General features: G+C 35.5%; 1 protein-coding gene across 2 annotated transcripts in view; it reads left to right on the top strand.

The window, feature by feature from the left end:
- Window positions 1-17,827, top strand: part of LOC149791627 (electrogenic aspartate/glutamate antiporter SLC25A13, mitochondrial-like) — a 113,582-nt gene extending 95,755 nt beyond the window's left edge. For both annotated transcript variants that reach the window (XM_089970184.1, XM_089970183.1), the window contains one exon: window positions 9,589-17,827. In XM_089970184.1, coding sequence (XP_089826310.1) covers window positions 9,589-9,751 — 163 coding nt within the window. In that variant the 3' untranslated portion in view covers window positions 9,752-17,827. The remainder of the gene's footprint in view (window positions 1-9,588) is intronic.
- Window positions 17,828-18,527: the final 700 nt, after the last annotated feature.

Below are 18,527 nucleotides of genomic sequence, written 5' to 3'. Positions count from 1 at the left end.
TATGTACCGACGCCAGTACCTATGGTTGGGGTGACCACCTGTTGCCGGACTTCACTACAGTCAGCGGCACGTGGGAGCCAGGGGAGAGGCCTCTCCACATCAACCTTTTAGAAATGAGGGCTGTCATCAATGCCTTTCATTTCTGGAAGGAACAGCTCTCAGGAAAAACTGTCCTCATTATGTCAGACAACTCTGTGGTGGTGACTTACCTCCTCAAACAAGGGGGCACCAAATCACCAGACCTGTGCATTCTGATCTGGCAGTTTCTAAGTTGGTGCGACAACCTCCACATCAACGTACAAATCAGACACATTCCCGGCAGACTCAATGTCTTGGCCGACACTCTATCAAGGAAAGGTCAAGTCATTCACATAGAATGGTTACTCCATCAATCAGTCTTTCTTCGGATTTGCACACTTTGAGGGCATCCAATGATCGATCTTTTTGCGACAAGGTGGAATCGCAAGTTGCCCACCTTCGTCTCTCCGGTTCCAGACCCAGAGGCTTGGGCCGTGGACGCTCTGTCAATCAGCTGGGAGGGTTGTGGGCATTCGCCTACCCTTCCACAGTTTTATTACCGAAAATAATCCAGAGGTTAAGGGGTCAGAACTGTCGGATGATTCTGATTGCCCCTCTCAGATGGAACAAGTCGTGGGTCACCGATCTACTCGATCTAGCGATAGATCTATCCAGGAAGATTCCAACCAGCCCAAATCTTCTCAAACAACCGCGGTCACAGATGTTCCACCCCTGCCCAGACCGTCTTCTTCTTTACGCTTGGCTCTTGTCCGGGCAGCCTTGCGAGGCAAACAATTTAAACCTTCGATTGTGGAGAGAATCTCAAGAGCAAGAAGGCCCTCCACTCTGAAGGCTTACGAGGGAAAGTGGCGTGTTTTCAGGGACTGGTGCATTATGAATAACATCGTCTCTTTGAGTGTCTCAATCCATCAACTGGCCGACTTTTTTTTCTCTGGCTTTTCGAGGAGAAACAGTTGGCCCCAATTACTATCAAAGGCTACCGCTCCATGATATCAGACACATTCCGCCATCATGGTAGATGTGATGTGATATTGGGCATAACAAAGATCTATCAGATCTTTTAGCCAATTTTGATTTCAATCGACCAAAATCCCTCACCCTGTTTCCAAAATGGAATCTGTCCTGGGTTTTAACATGGTTCAGTTCAGACAAATTTGAACCTTTAGCCCACACTTCGTTAAAGCTACTATCATACAAAACATGTTTCTTGATAGCCTTAGCTTCAGCATGCAGGGTGAGCGAGCAACATGCCCTTTCCAGTGACCCGAACTTTCTTCAGTTCAGATCAGATGGTTCAGTGGTCCTCCTGATGCAACCAGGCTTTGTAGCCAAAAATAAGTTACCATCCATTGGCAATCAAAGAATCATCATTCGCTCACTCTCTTCCATAGATAAGTCAAGAGCAGCAGCCATGCAAGATCCTGTTCGTGCACTCAAGCACTATTTAAAACGCACAGAGGCGTGTCGGGACACACGTAAGCGCCTCTTTCTTCTGGTCAAAGGTGGTAAACGGAATATCACCCCTCAAGCCCTTGCTTCATGGCTGAAGTGGGTTATACGCTCAGCGTACTCTGAGGTTTCACAAGATCAGAGTCGCCTCATGAAGATTACAGCTCATGAGATTAGAGCAATCTTGGCGAGCCTGGCATTCGAACGCAATGTTTCAATCCGAGATATAATAGAAGCTGTAGGCTGGCATGCAGAGTCAACCTTCTCCAGTTTTTATCTCAGAGATTTGGCTTCGCAGAGGCAAACCTTGAATCTGGTAGGTCTGGTGTCGGCAGCCCAGATGACCACCAGACCCATTTAAAACTATCAGCACAGCTATCAGCTTCGCTGGATTCGCCAGTGAAATTTCGTAGGTAAGAAGATTTCAATAACTATCTTTTTAACCATATATAGGGGTCACATATCACGTGACCCTAGGCTGTGTTGCTGATGAAATTAGGAGAACGGGTTATCATTCAAATGGGGAATCCAACCATCATTCCCTAGAAGGTACCAGGGGTGGAGGTAGGATGCTCAGCATTCCCTCCTCCTATTACTTATTCTCCTAACATTAATGTGATCGGGGAACGTATTTGAAGGAGAAAGCAAATTTTTAGTAAATTGTGTTTCTCTGAGAATACTTACCCGATTACATTACTTAAAAACCCTCCCAACCACCCCGCTATGCGAGCATCCTCGTATAATATATATTGCTCAGCTTAAAAAACTAGTGACACCTGGCAGTGGCAAGGGGAGGTAAGGGGCAAGAGTTATTACCCTTTGGTCTATATGAGATAGACCGAAAAGATGAATTTTCGTCTTTTAGTAGGGCTGGATTCTAGAGGTAGCAGGCTTATATCCCTAACGTTAATGTGATCGGGTAAGTATTCTCGGAGAAACACAATTTACTAAAAATTTGCTTTTCGGATCTGTTCAGAAATAGCTTTCAAAATGTGTTTCCTACTCGAATTTCAGGAGAAAATGACAAAAACCTCCAGGGGTTAATGTGTTAAGACAAGTACACCAATAATAATAAGAAAACAACCTTGCATATACATATATCCGTATCTCTTTTTTAAAAAAATATGTTTGAATATATATATATACATACATACAAAATATCAGGTGGGTGCAGTTGGAGGAATGTCCAGCACCAATACTGAATCCTGTAGATTTACATATACAATTTCCAAACTCAGGAGTTGGAGTGACTTTAGGCATAATTTTTTTTTTACCAGAATGTAAAATCCTGAGGGAATATATCCCATAATATGAAAACCAATGTTGTTAAATGATATATTGCATTTCTTTCCATCAATTTGAAGATAAACTAGGAGATTAACTCTGCATGGCCACACTCAAGGTAAAAATTTACACAGTTCACATAACACTACACAAGAGTACATCTGACATAATTGTGTTAATGTACATTGAAATTGACAAGTCCTTTGTTACAGTTAATTTCACCATGAATAGGTGAAAATTAGCTTAAATAGCAGCAGGTGTATCGATAAACTCTCTTGTCAATTCTTTATTTAACCCTTACCTGCTGTAAGCGAGTACAAAGACTTCTGCCCCTAGTGTAGACCTAAATACCATAGGATAAGGGTTAATATTTGGAAACGCTCAATGGAGTGTTTCCAAAATAACATTATCTTGAGCTTTGTAATTTTGCTTTTAGTTAAACTCTGAATAAAATGTTTGTTCCATGTCGATCAGAGTGAATATCCTAACATATCTACACAGAAATATATTGACTATGAGTTCAAATGGTGAGATAAAATGAGCACGCCAATATGCTTAATAAGAACCAAGTATACAACGATTTTAACAATGCCTTAATATTTACTTTTTTTAGAAACTTGGACAACCACTTTAAAAATATACTTGTTGAGCAAAAATCAATCTTTTCAGTTTCGTTTACCTTTTCATCACCAAGAACTATATGATGATGTCCCTCCAATTTTATCTCAAGATGAAAGTAAATACTTCATTCAGATAGATAAATACATACATAGATACATCGATTGATCGATCGATTTACTGAAGATCAGTTGAAACATTTTTCTTTCAACCCATTCCCATGGTGACAAGGTGAGGTTTTTTATAAAGTAACTCAACAAATGAGGTTTTTTGATAAAGTAACTCAACAGAAAAGTTTGGGCATAGTAACACCTAGGGTCATGAGCCAGTTAATTTTATATCCCTCCCATTTTATCCCTGGTCTTTGGGCAAAGAAAACTGCATATACAAAAACAGCAAGATTTCATTTATATGCACATGAAGTTTTCTCATTCTGTACTAATGGACAGAAACTTTATATATGTACAAATCAAAGCTTGTAATAAAGTGACTAAATAAAAAAATTGGGAGTCTGTAGACAGTACCAATCAACAGATAAAACAGGCACACAGTCGTAAATATTAAACCCACAAGTGAAAAATGTACACAAGCCTAACTTCCGTAAGTCGTATAATGCAACTATTCGGATCACTTCGCCACTTTTCCCTAGTTGATACGGAGATAGTTGAGTAGTTACAATTGGTATGACCGAATCGCGTGCATTCTACGAAGAGTCAAGGGGTGTGCATAGTTGCTTACATTTTAATTATCAGTCATACATGCAGTATAAAATACTGCAAGGGAGGACAATTTTCTGACTTCTCACGCTAACTATTGAAGAATCGACGCTGATATTTTTAGCTAAACTGCGCATAGTGTAATAAATTTGGTACCGATGTTTAGCTCAGGCATTCGACTTCATACGCATAAACTTTTGCGTAGTATTTATAAATTTATGGAATGCCAGACCAATTGCCCACTCTGTCGCTTGACATGACCATGATCGCGCCCATTTAATATGCTAGTGCAACGCAAAAAATGGAATACTGTCCCCGTTATAGTCATCTTAACATCAGTTTATCCCTGGGTTCAGTACCTCATTTTCAGTCAACCAATGAGAAGACAGTATTCCATTCTGTGTGTTGCACTTGCATATTAAGTGGGCACGATCATGGCCACATCGAGCTGTAGCGTGGGAAAATGGCCTGGTATTTCATAAATGTATAATATTATGTCATAATTTTAGTATGCATACAAAGTTGAATGCCTGAGCTAAACATCAGTACAAAATTTATTATGCTACGCGCAGTTTAGCATAAAAGGTTATGTGAAGTTGCTTGAGAAAGTGTGTAATCCGGTTTATTTCAAGGTCATGTTTTTTTTTCTCCTTCAGAAGCACGTGCTTGTTATAAAAATAGTTCTAACCAATCAAATGGAAGCTAAGAGAAGGGGACTGTTTTAAGTTTGCAGAGTTTCAAATCTACGATTTTCAAACTTAATTCTGAGGCTGAAGAATGTCTCAACCTTGTATCTGTCTGTGGTCGAGTTCTCACCTCTTTAATTAGCCACAGCTGACTCCAGGCCGACCGAAGTCAGCCATATCCCCATATCTTCGACGGACCACATGTTGCATTGTCTTTCTTTCACCATTTTTAGTCATGTTCTAAATATTCAGCTGCAGCATCCATACCGTATATGGCTACATCCGAAAACTTTCGGAGATCCACGTTCCGATTGTTTTCATATTTCTGTTACAATTCATCGGAAATTGCCAATTTTGTATTTCTTTTACCTGAAATTATGCGAATTACGATGAGCAATCTGGAATGATGTTATTTTTGTTAAAAGGAGGGGGACAGAAGAGAAAAACACAACAGTGGCATGACAGAAACATATTATTAACCCTTTACCTCATAGAGTATATGGCTTTTTAGGCCTTCAGTACACATGTTGCAAAGTTACCCAGTGCAGTGCACTTATAAATAGAACACCTGTTCCCTATTTGACTCCATACACATAGGCCTGTCTGTTAACTGTTTAGCAATGTAGTGTATGTTATGTTTAACAGCAATTTTAACCATTTTACATTTTTGGTACACATCTATTATGTATGGAAAAATTTAAGAGTAAAGTCCAATCATTATAGCTGTGTAATTATTTTTCATGGAAGAATTTTTTATGTGCTTTAAAATCTTGAGAGAACTCATTCACCGTCAAGTCAGTGCAGCCGTGCGACCAATCAAAATTTACAACTTTTTTGTCTGCGTCTACATCACTAAGTCATCTGAATTTGATAATGTATAAAAACAAATTGCTGCCTACATCAAAATCAGTGCCTCTACCTAAGTTATTGAAGCTTTCATAGTTGTGATTCTAATCATGAAAACTTGGTAAGTACTGAACGAAATCCGCGACCTTCATTTTGGAGATTGGAGAATACAACCCAGTTGCTTTAAATAGCAGATTTCGACCAGAGCATAAACAGTGACCACGTGATCTGACGTAAGGGTCATTCACAGAAATGAATGTAGTATCTAATAGGGGTTTTCCTCCAAAGGTGGCGCAAAAAAAAAAAGAACGCTTAAAATGGCTCATGTTTACAGCAGGTGTCAAAAGGCACTTCCATGCAAATGGAGTAGAGGCATCCAAATGCGCTTGCATGAGGTAAAGGGTTAAAAAAAAACAGGCACCACCGATGGAAGCATTTTTCTTTTGATATGACATGGCACAGAAGTGATTATTTTTTATTGATGACCATGCATGGAAGTTTTTTTTTTTGCCGTCCATGGTGTAGTGGTATGTTTAAATGGAATAGCCCAAAGTAACTATTGCTTTTAGAATCACAAACCTTGTACATGTTTGATGAGTATTTATATGCCATTAGTGAAAATTAGGTCACTTTGATAAATGCTGTGAAACACTTCAAATTTGTGGGGTTACAATTTTCATGGGTGAGCTAAACCGCTAAATATGAAGTCCCAAGATAATATCAAACAAGCCAACAGACATCATGTATTTCTTTCTTTGTTTTAATACCACGGTTATCTACAGTGCTGAGAATGTGAAATTTACATTAGAATAAGTACATGCATGATGAGGAACACAGAAACAGGTTCATTACAGTTTAACTTGAATGCAAAGATGAAAACTCTTGTAAGATTCTAATAACTCTATAGTCTGACTGTACATCCCCGTTTGTTTGTACCCCACTACTGATTTCAATAATGAAAAACTTTAATATGATAAAAAATGGAAGTAACTTAGTCAATTCATTCATTGATTTATAATTTCTAACCTGACTGAGTAGAGTAGCCCTAACACCATCATCATCTGTGCGTTTCATGCTTAACGGAAGTTTTCAATATAATAGACAGACATGCTCGAGATCCATTTCCAGTTCCTGGACAAGTTTATTTTCAGCAAAGGGGTGTATGCATGACACATACATATGTCGTCTGCTTCCGATATTTACAATGTTGAATAGAATGACAACAACAAATTTGCCTTTCACGTGGATTTAACAAGCGAGTTAATTTTTATGTTCATGTATGCAAAGGCCAAGGGATATAATTCCAAACTCTCAACGTTCTGGTAATTTACAGAATTATATGGCAGTTACCGAATAGGATGAACTACGTAATTATGTTGTCAGATGGAAATAAACTAACCCATAATGTATGCAATATGACGCTGTGTTAGCATGGAAAGTCCGTTAAGCATGAAAGGTGAAGAGGATGCCAGTATTAGTGCCATTCTGGTCACAGTCAGGTTAAAAATTATAAATCGGTGATTCAGTTGACTTAGTTCTGTGGACTTTTTATCACATTAAATGTTTTCATTATTGAAATCGGTAGGGGTACAAACAAACGGGTATATATAATGAGACTATACTTGATGTGTAGTTGTAAATGTAGATTTACTTACTGTTTGTATCCATCTTTATTTCCCAAAGCACATATCTCACATAAGTACATTTTAGCACATTTCATCATCTGCAAAATAAACAACAGCAGAGTAATCTGCATGTCTGAATTTGGTGATAGCAAAGAAAAAGTGTTGTTTGTCTTTTATTGTTATTGTCTAAGCCATAAATGGTCACCCACTCATATTCCTTTGATTCCATTGTCCAATCACTGCCTGGCACAAGCTGACACCCAATTTGATCCAAAATATAATCAAGTCTGGTGCATGATTGTCTTTTATCAGTCAGCAATTTCTTAAAAAAATTAACTTGATATCCTCAAATCTTTTGGTTCAACACCAGCAATAACAATGTGTGCATAAATAGCACCGTCTTTCTCCCAAAGTTTTTGGACCCAAATGTGGAGCATGGAAAGTCACAGTAATCATATATAAGGGGTTCCCACCAGCTGATTCTGCCAAGCTTGTCTTGTCAGCTGCACAGCTTTCTTGAGTTTAATACATTAATCTGTCGGTGTCAGTGACATTTTGATTTTAATTTTTGGCTGAAATTCACTTGCAACAGAACTGTTAAATATGGCAGCGATTGCTTTGTTCAACTATCAAAACCCTAATTGTTGAAAGCTTTATGTTTTAATAGCAATCTTTAAGAACATATGCATTCCCAATTACTTAAGATCACAATAGTGGTTGTAGGGTTTAACACCATTTTTCAGCACAAGGCTATACATGGCAGCCAGTATAAATGGTGGAGGAAGAACCCAGGAAAACCCCAGAAAAAAACACTGACCCACAAGAAGCTGCTAGCAAGCTTTCTCATATATCTACATTTGCCGAGCCCGAGACTCAAACACTCTCAGAAATGAGATGGTGAGTACTATAGACAACTCTGCCACTTGGGGTTTGCACATTAGTGGTATTAAATGTGTTAACACAGATGTGGAAAAAGAAGTCATATTTTCTTTTAAGATATACATATTTACACCAGATGTTAGCATTCTCAACTTAATTACTGCAGTAGGTATTAAACCTGTGTTTTGACTATGGTCTTAAACTAAGTAACAGAAAAGAGCTAAAATAAGAAAGTTTTATAAAATTCAACAAATTGATTTCTCTAGAATACAAAGTGAAAATTTAAAAAGAACTTAGAGTATTGTGAATTAATTCCCAAATAATCCTAAACGTTCTATCAAGTACAAATGTATAGGGTTCCAAATTGAATTCCAGTGGTATTCCAAGTAAATTCCAATAGTGAATGTCTTGGTGTGCCACAGTAATACAATCCAAAATGTCCTTGACTGATTTAGTTTAATGAGCACTTTGTAATTCCAATGATAATAAATCCGGCCAAATTAAAATCTGAACACAACAATAAAACTGATTCCACTCAGATCTAAAGGTGGGAATGAGTAATTTTTCAAGTAAACAACATTGAAGACACCATAATACAGCCAGGATGTAAGTCAGTGTCCATTCTAATGGCTGCTCCAGTAGCCTAGTGGTTAGAGCATCTGCATTGGATGCAGGAGACCATGGGTTTCAACCCCAGCCGAGTTGTACCAAAGACTGGTTATGCATTCAGTTCGAAATAAACATTTTTACATCCATTAATAATCTGAATATATAATCTTTAATTATAGAGAAATATTAGTTAAGTATTATGTTGTTTACAAAATAAATGTCACTGGTTAGATAGGCCATTAACTTGGTTTGGACTAAGGTCAGTTACAAAATATTAGCTATGTATTATGTTATCCAAATTTGGACTTGAAAAGTAGTAAATTTAGCTTGAGGAATTTTTCTTATTCAGTTTTATTTATTATTGAGAATCCCCCATTTTGAAGAGATCTAAATTAAGGTCATTTACAAAATATTTGCTATGTATTATGTTGTTTACAAAATAAATGTCACTGGTCAGATATACCCTTAATTTGGTTTTGGACTAAGGTCAGTTACAAAATTCAGATATGCATAACATATAATCGTGGAGAAAAGCCAACAAACAATGCAAATTATATTTACATAACATCTGTTTGCTTGCAAATGTGTGGAAATTAATCCTGGTTTAATTTTTTACTGACAAAAATGCATTGTTGTTGGGGGTGAGTATAAATGATAGGTCCACAAGATAAGGTACCCAGGAATATTTATTTTTTTACCCAAATCATGAAATATGAAACCCACAAAGTGTTCCACAGTATTTATAATTTGTGATCAAGTCATACTGCTGCTGCTGGTTTTCCTGTGTTTATTTTAATTTATTGATAACATTTTTATTTTTTTAAATTTCATTTTCAGACGACCAGAAGGATCTGAGGCCAAGTCTGTGCACTTAGAAGAACAATTGTCACGCAATCCTGACCATATTGGTGGCTACAGACTGGCACTAGCCACTTTTGATGGCATCGAATCCAAATTTGGACTTTGTTTACCGAAATTTGGAAATCCACTTAAATCTTAAAAGTAGGGAATTTAGCTTGAGAATTTTTTTAATTCAGTTTTATTTATTTTTGAGAATCCCCCATTTTGAAGAGATCTAAATTTTTTAAAAGATGCCATCGTTGTTGCCGGAAAACAGCGATTTTGTTGATTCTTTTGTTATACGATGTTTATGTAGAAAACTATAAAAGGAGAGTTTGATATAAATTTTGTAAGAGTGTTTTTCTGTTATTCACTAAATGTTGAGGGTTACTTCCAATATGCAGTTATAAATATGGCCAAGTTTGGGGAAAGTGAAATCTTGATATCCATATTTACCAACTGCAGACAGCATAAACCAAGATCTTCCATCACAGCATATACTGGCAGATAAGAGTCAGTACTTGAATCAATCTTTGCTTACCAATGTTGCTTTTAATGTATTGAAGATCTCCAAAGGTCAGAGGTCATTCAGGGTAATAGTCTCTTTTCAGAAGGAATTTTGACAACTGCATGCAGAAATAATGTGGATAGTATATATGTCATATAAAAATGTATGTCTCCTGTAAATTAAACATGCACTGTTAGATTTTTTTTGTTCTTAAATAATTTTTTCATGAATTAAAAACCCATTTAGCATATTGTTTTGTTACCCAAATTGACCTTGAACTTTATGAAGAGGAATGTGACTTGCATCTGCCAATGGAGAGAGCTTCAGTTGGTGTACTGTATATTCTCACTTGTAAGTCAAGTCCAACAGCAGACAACGTGTATCCTGATATACCATTGCATATTGTGCTGACACATCAGGGTCTGTGTTGTTTATTCTTCTAAAATACTCCCAGATTAGCCTGTACATTATTCAGCAACAGATCTGGTCTGTGTAGTTTGCAGTTGGACTTGACTTAGAAGCAAATACACATGGTGTTGTATCCATTCTACTACCAGTCTCACATTTGCAACAAAGCAGATGAGGGCTATGCATGTATTTTATATAAACAAGTATTATAATCATAACAGTGAATATAAATCATCTTATCAGGGCCAGCTAAAGTTGATAGATAATAATCTGTTACTGGCATTTTTCCATGATAAATATGATGGACTACACCATGTTTTGATTGTGAGAAATGGGGGTATTCTGGTTGCAACTTGTGCTTTGTAGTGTTCTTGCTTTTACTACCTATTGGGACAAACCCCTGCACTCAGAAATTTCTCTCCAAACTGGCTGGCATTTTTGTGCCATAATCCATGGAAACTCTTCATACACTGCAGATGAAATTATAATTTATGGATACTTATACTAACAATTATTTTGGGAAATAATGTAAATAATGTCTGATAATTCATTTCTAAATGGGAATTGTTTTTTATTTTTTTTAAAAAATATTTTTAAACAAAAACAACAGTAGAGTAATTTCATCTTGGGTCTGCTTGAGCAAGCATAATAATTACCAATTATGATAATATTCAGAAGTACTCCAAAAATTTGTTTTGTCTGTTTGCTGCCATTTTCTTTTGTTTTTCTTCCCAGAGTGATTTTGTGCTTGTCTTGAGAGCATTTTACAAAATATGAAGCAACAGCAAGTCTAGCAGTGTTTGAAGAAAAATTCTTGACATTGCTTGTTATTTGTCTTTGTGTACCATAAATATTTTCTACAACTTCAGAAAAAGACCGGCAGGATCTTACAAGTTCTAAAATCAGATGGTTGTTAGGTCACCTGGAAAGGAGTCTTTTTACCCTGCATAAATTCTGTTGTGCAGAGAATGCTCTTTAATATGAAACCATTGGCAGTAAAATTTTACATCCATCATGTTTTGAATCATTCATAGCTATTAAGCTTTATCGGAGGGAAAAAAATGCTTTCTTGATAATTTTATTTTTAAAAGAAATAATATTGTCATAACCTAGACCATTGGATTTAACTGAATTAATGTATTCTATCTCCTGAGCTTCCAGCATTAAACATATGGTAGCCCACATTCAGTCTAGTGGTAGCTCATGTGGTTTCTGAATTCAGCATATGATAGACATGATGCAGCACTGTGGTAGTCCCTGGACTTAATGAGTTTATGGTATCCCAGATTCATCATTGCAGTAATGGCTGGGCTTCCTGAATTCAACATATAATGGTCCAGATTCAGCAAACTGATATCTTCAGGGATTGAGAAAGTATTTATTGGATCATGCAGTACAACCTGTATTAAATTTGCAAGGTGTTTGTCTAAAGAAAACAAATTGAACTATTCCTAATTTTTTTTAAACATTCTAATGTATTACAGATAAGGCCATGTTCATTGCATGCAATGTTAACAATCATGAAAAGAAGTTCAAATTTAAATTAGCATGTAAATTGTTTCCAGGTTGCTGATAAATACTTTTATTGCATGCGTAGATATACTTCAGTTCATATTTTTCACCTGGGAATATTTTGCTTCATAGTTTTCATATGCCCCTGATGAAAATTCATTTTCTCCTGGTGCTATTAATTAGTCCTAGAGGTAGATTTTTTAAAACATTATTGCAGTAACCTCTAATTATTACAGAGGCATTTTCATGATCCATCAGTTTGGGGGGGGGGGGGCGGCAATTTTTGGGGTTTAGTAAAAGCTACATTTTCATTCAGATTTATATATATATATGTATATATCTGGGGGGGGTAAATTAAAAGGAGTAGTTTTTGGGTATTTATGCTTTGTAGTAGCCTCAAAATCTATGAAGATTGGTATTCTACAAAATAAATGTGATTTCAGAGAATGATATTTAATTTCATAACATTATCTGTTTATGTTTCTTTGTATGGAAGTTAAAATCATGATACTTTTGACATATTTAAAGGACTAGGGTAGTGTTGAAGAAATAATTGGTTTCAATGTTATAGTAGGTAGGTATGCATATGGGAGCCAAAGATTCCAGCAATGGGATAGAAAAATTATACTGCAAATTATTTGTCCCTGGCTTTTTTGCAAACAAGTGGTGGACATAGAATAGTTTTGTTTCTGTCTGTACACACTTGCATTCTGTAGGTTTCAAGCCATTGGCGATAAAGAAAGAAAATTTTATACATTTAAAGCTCATCTTTAGGAAGTGTTGTTTTCTGAATTGAAATGCAGACAAACTTTTCTGCAAGTGATAGTGAAATTATAGAAAGTACTACAGCATCCACCACTGCACTTGCAAGAAAACTGGTGCAGAAGGAATTCTTAAAGGTATCAAGATGCATCTAACAAGGTTTTATTTTGCCTAGCGTACTTTTAGCTTGGGACTGAGTTTTCATCCATCTTCCCCACTTTTATGCTGTATCACTCCAGTCAAGTATTTCTGAGATAGAATTTTATTGAAAAACCATGAGGTGTTCTATTTATTGGAATGGTTGTAGGGGTCATAGCTTGAAAGTCAAGGTCATTGTTTTATTTTTAAATTTCCATAACACTTTCCCTTCAGCTCGATAACTTTAAGACTAATTAAGTGATGAAAATTTATGTGGTTGTACATTATATTACAATAATGTTAAATGATATGTTGATTTTGATGATTACAGCCTCATTATGGAAGAAAGAAACAATAACGTAATGTTATAAAATTTTAGTCATTGGCTATGATGGAAGGGTTCATAATGGTGGATAAGGTGAAATACTTGGCCTGAAGTTTGTAATCTAGCCCCGTCATAGTAGGCCTAACCTTGATTAAGGTAGTGTCACTGTACCACCAGCAACAACAGCATTCACTCCTAATAAAATATCAACACTTTTACTAATTTCAGTTTAGGGTGATGTATTCAAGAGTGTTTTATAAAGTTGTTACTCAGTAGCTGTTGCTAAATGCTTTGTAATCTCTTTTTTGCTGATTCATTAGCTTGTATAATTATTTCAGTTTTTGTGTATGTGATACCTGTATGAGACTCCTGTTAAATCATTAAAAATAAGTGTGAAGTTTGTTGTTTTTCGAAGCTGTATAGATTTGTGTGGATTAAATACAGGTGAAAGGAAGCAAAATCCATGCATGTAATGGGAATAAGTTGCCCCATTTTTGGATTATTTATTTATTTTCAAGGCTACAGTCAAATGTTGTGAGAAAGTTATGCAGCAAATTCAAACAGGAAAATGTTACTATTGTTGTAAAATATGAATTTCTGTACTTTGATATGATTATGTGAGAAATTAAGTAAATCACCAGTTGAATATAAAGACGCATTCACTTTATATTTTTCAATAATTTCTGAGAATGTTGTGGCAAGAAAAGCAATTCATGACAGTGCCCTCAAAATGCACATTTAATTGAAGCCCAAATTGAAAGAATCCTACTAAGTTGTTGGCATATTCTGTTTGTTTTTTTTAAGACTTTCCTGCCTTGTATGTAATAAAGATGAAAGATTACTTTGCATGACAAATTATTGGTGATGGTACTTCTCTTTTGGCTTTTTCTTTTGCTTTGTCTGGCAGGAAATTGTCCCACCACCAAGCCAGTGGCATGCCATCTCACCTTTTACTGCTTAAAAATATTGCTTGTTTCTAACCATAGTAACTTCCACATTTTTTAATTTAACCTCTTGTATATTTCATGTCAAATGACATAATGCAGATTGTAACAGTTTTAGAAAAGAAATGAGAGCTTATGTATAGGTACACTCTACAGTTTGACAGCATATGGCATTAGATACAAAACTGTCTCCAAAGTTGTGTTTTTTAAAGTTATTATAACTCTGAGGTTACTTTTGCAATTTATTCACTTGAGACAAAACTGTCTCTGAAGATAATGATTATGTTATGCTTTTATAAGATGTTTGCAATTTATTAGCAGGTTTCAGATATTGTACAAATTAAACAGTGAGGACATTTCCCAGTAAATGGTACTGACAAGTATGTCATCATGTAGAAAATCATGCATAATTTACATTGAAGTCTTGATTTTCAGAATTTGTTTTGGGACATGAAAATCATTGTTAGAAGTGATTTTGAGATGTACATTATCATGGATTGCAATAGAGGATGATCCTCTGAACTCGTCTCTTGAGTGAGACATGAGAATGGTTCTCATCAGAAACGAGAGATGTTCTTTTAATTCTTTTGGAACATGAGAATGGTTCTCTGAAATTTTGGGTGGGATATGAGAATGGTTTCTGAACTTGTCGTTGGACACAAGTGGTTCAGATGAAAGAGTTTGCGTAATGGAATATGTATATAAATTATATATGTTTGGGACAAGGTGTTACAAATCACTAAGCATGGGAATAATCAGGATTTTGAATATACAAGACTGAACTTGGTTGAATTAGAACTAAAGACAGTGATGAAGCTGTTTATAATTTTTGAGACAGGATTTGTTCACTAATGTAAAAAATAGTCCAAATGATTTCATTGCAATGAATAATTGTGATTTTGTTGGGTCTGGCTACTGGAGTGGAAATATTTTTGCTAATTTCACCACTGATGTTCTGCTGTCAGTCCCCATTCCTCAGTATGTGGAACTGCTCATGCAAGATTAGAGGCTCCAACTTAATGTAGAACTTTCAGGGATACCATCTTTACTCACCTGCAAGTCAAGTCCAGCTGCAAACAACATAGACCTTGATCTTCTGGCAAATAAAATGCTGGCAGTTTAGGATCAATGGTTGTTCTCCAGGTTACTCCTAAAAACTGCATAGATCCAGCTGTATAGGTGTTGCTTGCACTCGGAGTATAATGAGTTATGTAGTATTTTGTTTTGCATTTTATACGCTTTCGCAAGAATAAATAGATCTTATTCATGAATATAAATTTTCATCATTTTGTGAAAAGATGTTGTACTTGAATTCATCGATTGGAGAAGGGTCCTATGGTTTCTACAGAAAGTTTATAGTCATTGAGTATTTAAATGTGTGATTTTGAAGAAAACCACAAAATCCTCATTTTTTGGTAAGATATAAACCCAGCCATAAAAAAATCAAACATTAAACTTTTTTGGTTCCTATTAATCAGAAGTGTACTATTAATTCTTAATGCAATATTGTGAGAAATTGTTATTACAAAAGATTATTTTTGAATTCTTGTAGAAGCGATAGTATCTGGATTCATGTACTGTTATTTTTGGGTGATGGTATATGTTTATATATTAACAGTCCTTCTCAATACTACATTTTCTGTTTTTCAAATTTTGTTTTTGTTTTGCTTTTTGGAGATTCTGGTATACATGTATTTTGTTACTTGAAATATGCATTTATGTTTTGTTTGAATATTATAGGAAATTATACACCGTTTCTATCAATGCAGTAGATGATGATCCTTGTTATATATTTGTTGTTCGTACCAACTATTGGCAGCAAGCTTAAGAATAATCTCCTCTTTGTTCAAATTATATCTTCATTTTATTACACTATTCAGATTAAGGATCTGTTAAATGTTTATCTTATTCACCAGGAAAAAGTATCCATATAGCCTGAGCTCGGTTTACGTTGTCATTAAAAATCTGTCTGCAATCTTTGATTATAATAAGATGTATCTTGCTTGTTTTTTATCTGGATATGGAACAGGTAAAATTTAGTGCTGTCACATACTGTGGTCATTTTGTTTTTATTAGCACTACTGGTCATAGACCAGAATAGCTTTTAGGATGGCTCATGGCCATCCATCGTCTTTTGTTTATCCGTCTCTTAGCACATGTTTGTTATTGCTCCTCTTAGCTACTTGGAGGATTGCCATAAAACATACGACACGTTCATCCCAAGGCCTTGTTGGTCCTTAAGGGAAAGGGTGATATTCAGTCAGTTTGGTCACACAACAGCAGCCATCTTGAAATTTCTTGTCATCGCTATTTGTCCTGAATGGATTTTTATATCAACATGGGCTTTTTACTACAAGATGTCTTATGATGTCCAGTTGGTTCTCAATGACAATGGTGCTGATCAAACATTCAGCATGGCTGCCATCTGGGAAATCTTGTTACTGCTACACTCTTGAATAGGTGGTAATATCAGCATGCGATTTTCATTAGAAGACTATATGTTGTCTAGTTGATCCTAAATGAAAATGGTGCACCTGGACATCCAGTACGGCCACCACAGCCACCATCTTGAAAACCATGTTATCGCTACTCCTCTCATGATTGTCAAATCACATCAGGATGGGGCTTTGAATGGAACACATCTTATGGTACATAGTAAGCCTTAAATCAAAGCATTCTGATTTGATATCCATTATGGCCAAAACAGCTGACCCAATTTCACATTTTTATGGTATATAAAATGCTTTGTCAACACATTTCCTTCAGTTTAAATACATATATGAAAAGGAAATGTGAGGACAGATAAGTCATAGAAACCCTCTGGGTGCTTTATAAATAAATGAGGGTTAAAATACAAAACTAATCATTAACTCCTGTTGTGAAAACAGGATAATATGGCTTACAGTGTACAAGACTAAAGTGTATGTTGATGTGGTCACATATGCACATTTACTCATCTTAATATTAATTATTGTTCTAAAATTTAATGCTAACATAGTCTAACCAGTCTATTCATACCTTATTTTTGAATGCTCTCTACCTTAGCTGCCATTAAGAAACCTTAAGGTGAAAATTATTGATCGCTATATACTTTCACAATGGTGGCCAGGCACTAAACTAGGTCAAGGAAAGAGCATGTCGTGTCTTATCACAAGACAGGGCTGTACAGTTTTTTCAACATGTGCAGTTTTCATTGTGACATCACAGTGTACAGCAATCAATGCAGTTTATACTGGATCACACCTTTAGGTTGACTTCTTTCAAAACTGTTCACATGCTGTAACATTGAGTTTTGCTGTATGTGTTTGTTGGGGGTTGTAAATAATGACCTTCTAAAGGAACATAGATTGTATGTTGATCCAAATCATGCAAATAATCGCTATTGAAAGGTATCAAATTCTTAAAATGACACATGTTACTAAAATAGTGGGTACTGAACACATACATGACCTGTATATCTTTATTATAAATGAATTATTCCTGTTTTTGACAATATGTGATTCAGATTATGTTTTTGTTACACTTGGAACAATGTTTTTCTCCTCTCCTTGCACCCACAACTATGTCAAAGTGTTTTTTAAAAAGAATATTTGAGACATAAATCTGAATAAACATTGATTATTGGTCTTGAGAAAATAATGAATGTTTTTGTTACACTTGGAACAATGTTTTTCTCCTCTCCTTGCACCCACATCTATGTCAAAGTGTTTTTTAAAAAGAATATTTGAGACATAAATCTGAATAAACATTGATTATTGGTCTTGAGAAAATAATGAATGTTTTTGTTACACTTGGAACAATGTTTTTCTCCTATCCTTGCACCCACAACTATGTCAAAGTTTTTTTTAAAAAGAATATTTGAGACATAAATCTGAATAAACATTGATTATTGGTCTTGAGAAAATAATGAATATTTTTATGTTCTTCCCATGTAGAATATCTTAAACTGTGACCTAGTAATTGTATCACCTACAAAGCATATTCAAGACATATATATTACTTTCCTGACAGCATTGTCTTTGTTGCCAATGATGTACCGTATATACTCACTTATAAATCAAGTAAAACTGAAAGCAACAAAGATCCTGATGCGGCATAGCATAATGTGCCAGCTTATCAGGGTCTATGCTGTTTGTTCTACTGATTACTCCTAACAAACTGCACAGATCCAGACCTTCAGGTGCATTAAGAAATGGAAAATCTGGGTCTGTGCAGTTTGCAGTTGGAATTTCTTTATGATAATAAAACTTGATGAGTGGATTCAGCAGGAAGGGTACTGCACATTGCAGACAGAAGATCATAATACCTATTTTTCACACTCCACTGACTTAATTAATTT

This window comes from Sinohyriopsis cumingii, chromosome 9 (genome assembly GCF_028554795.1).
Source record: "Sinohyriopsis cumingii isolate HCF-2022 chromosome 9, ASM2855479v2, whole genome shotgun sequence".
NCBI lineage: Eukaryota > Metazoa > Mollusca > Bivalvia > Unionida > Unionidae > Sinohyriopsis > Sinohyriopsis cumingii.
The sequence above is the reverse complement of the archived record's forward strand: the minus strand, read 5'-3'. Positions and strand labels throughout refer to the sequence as shown.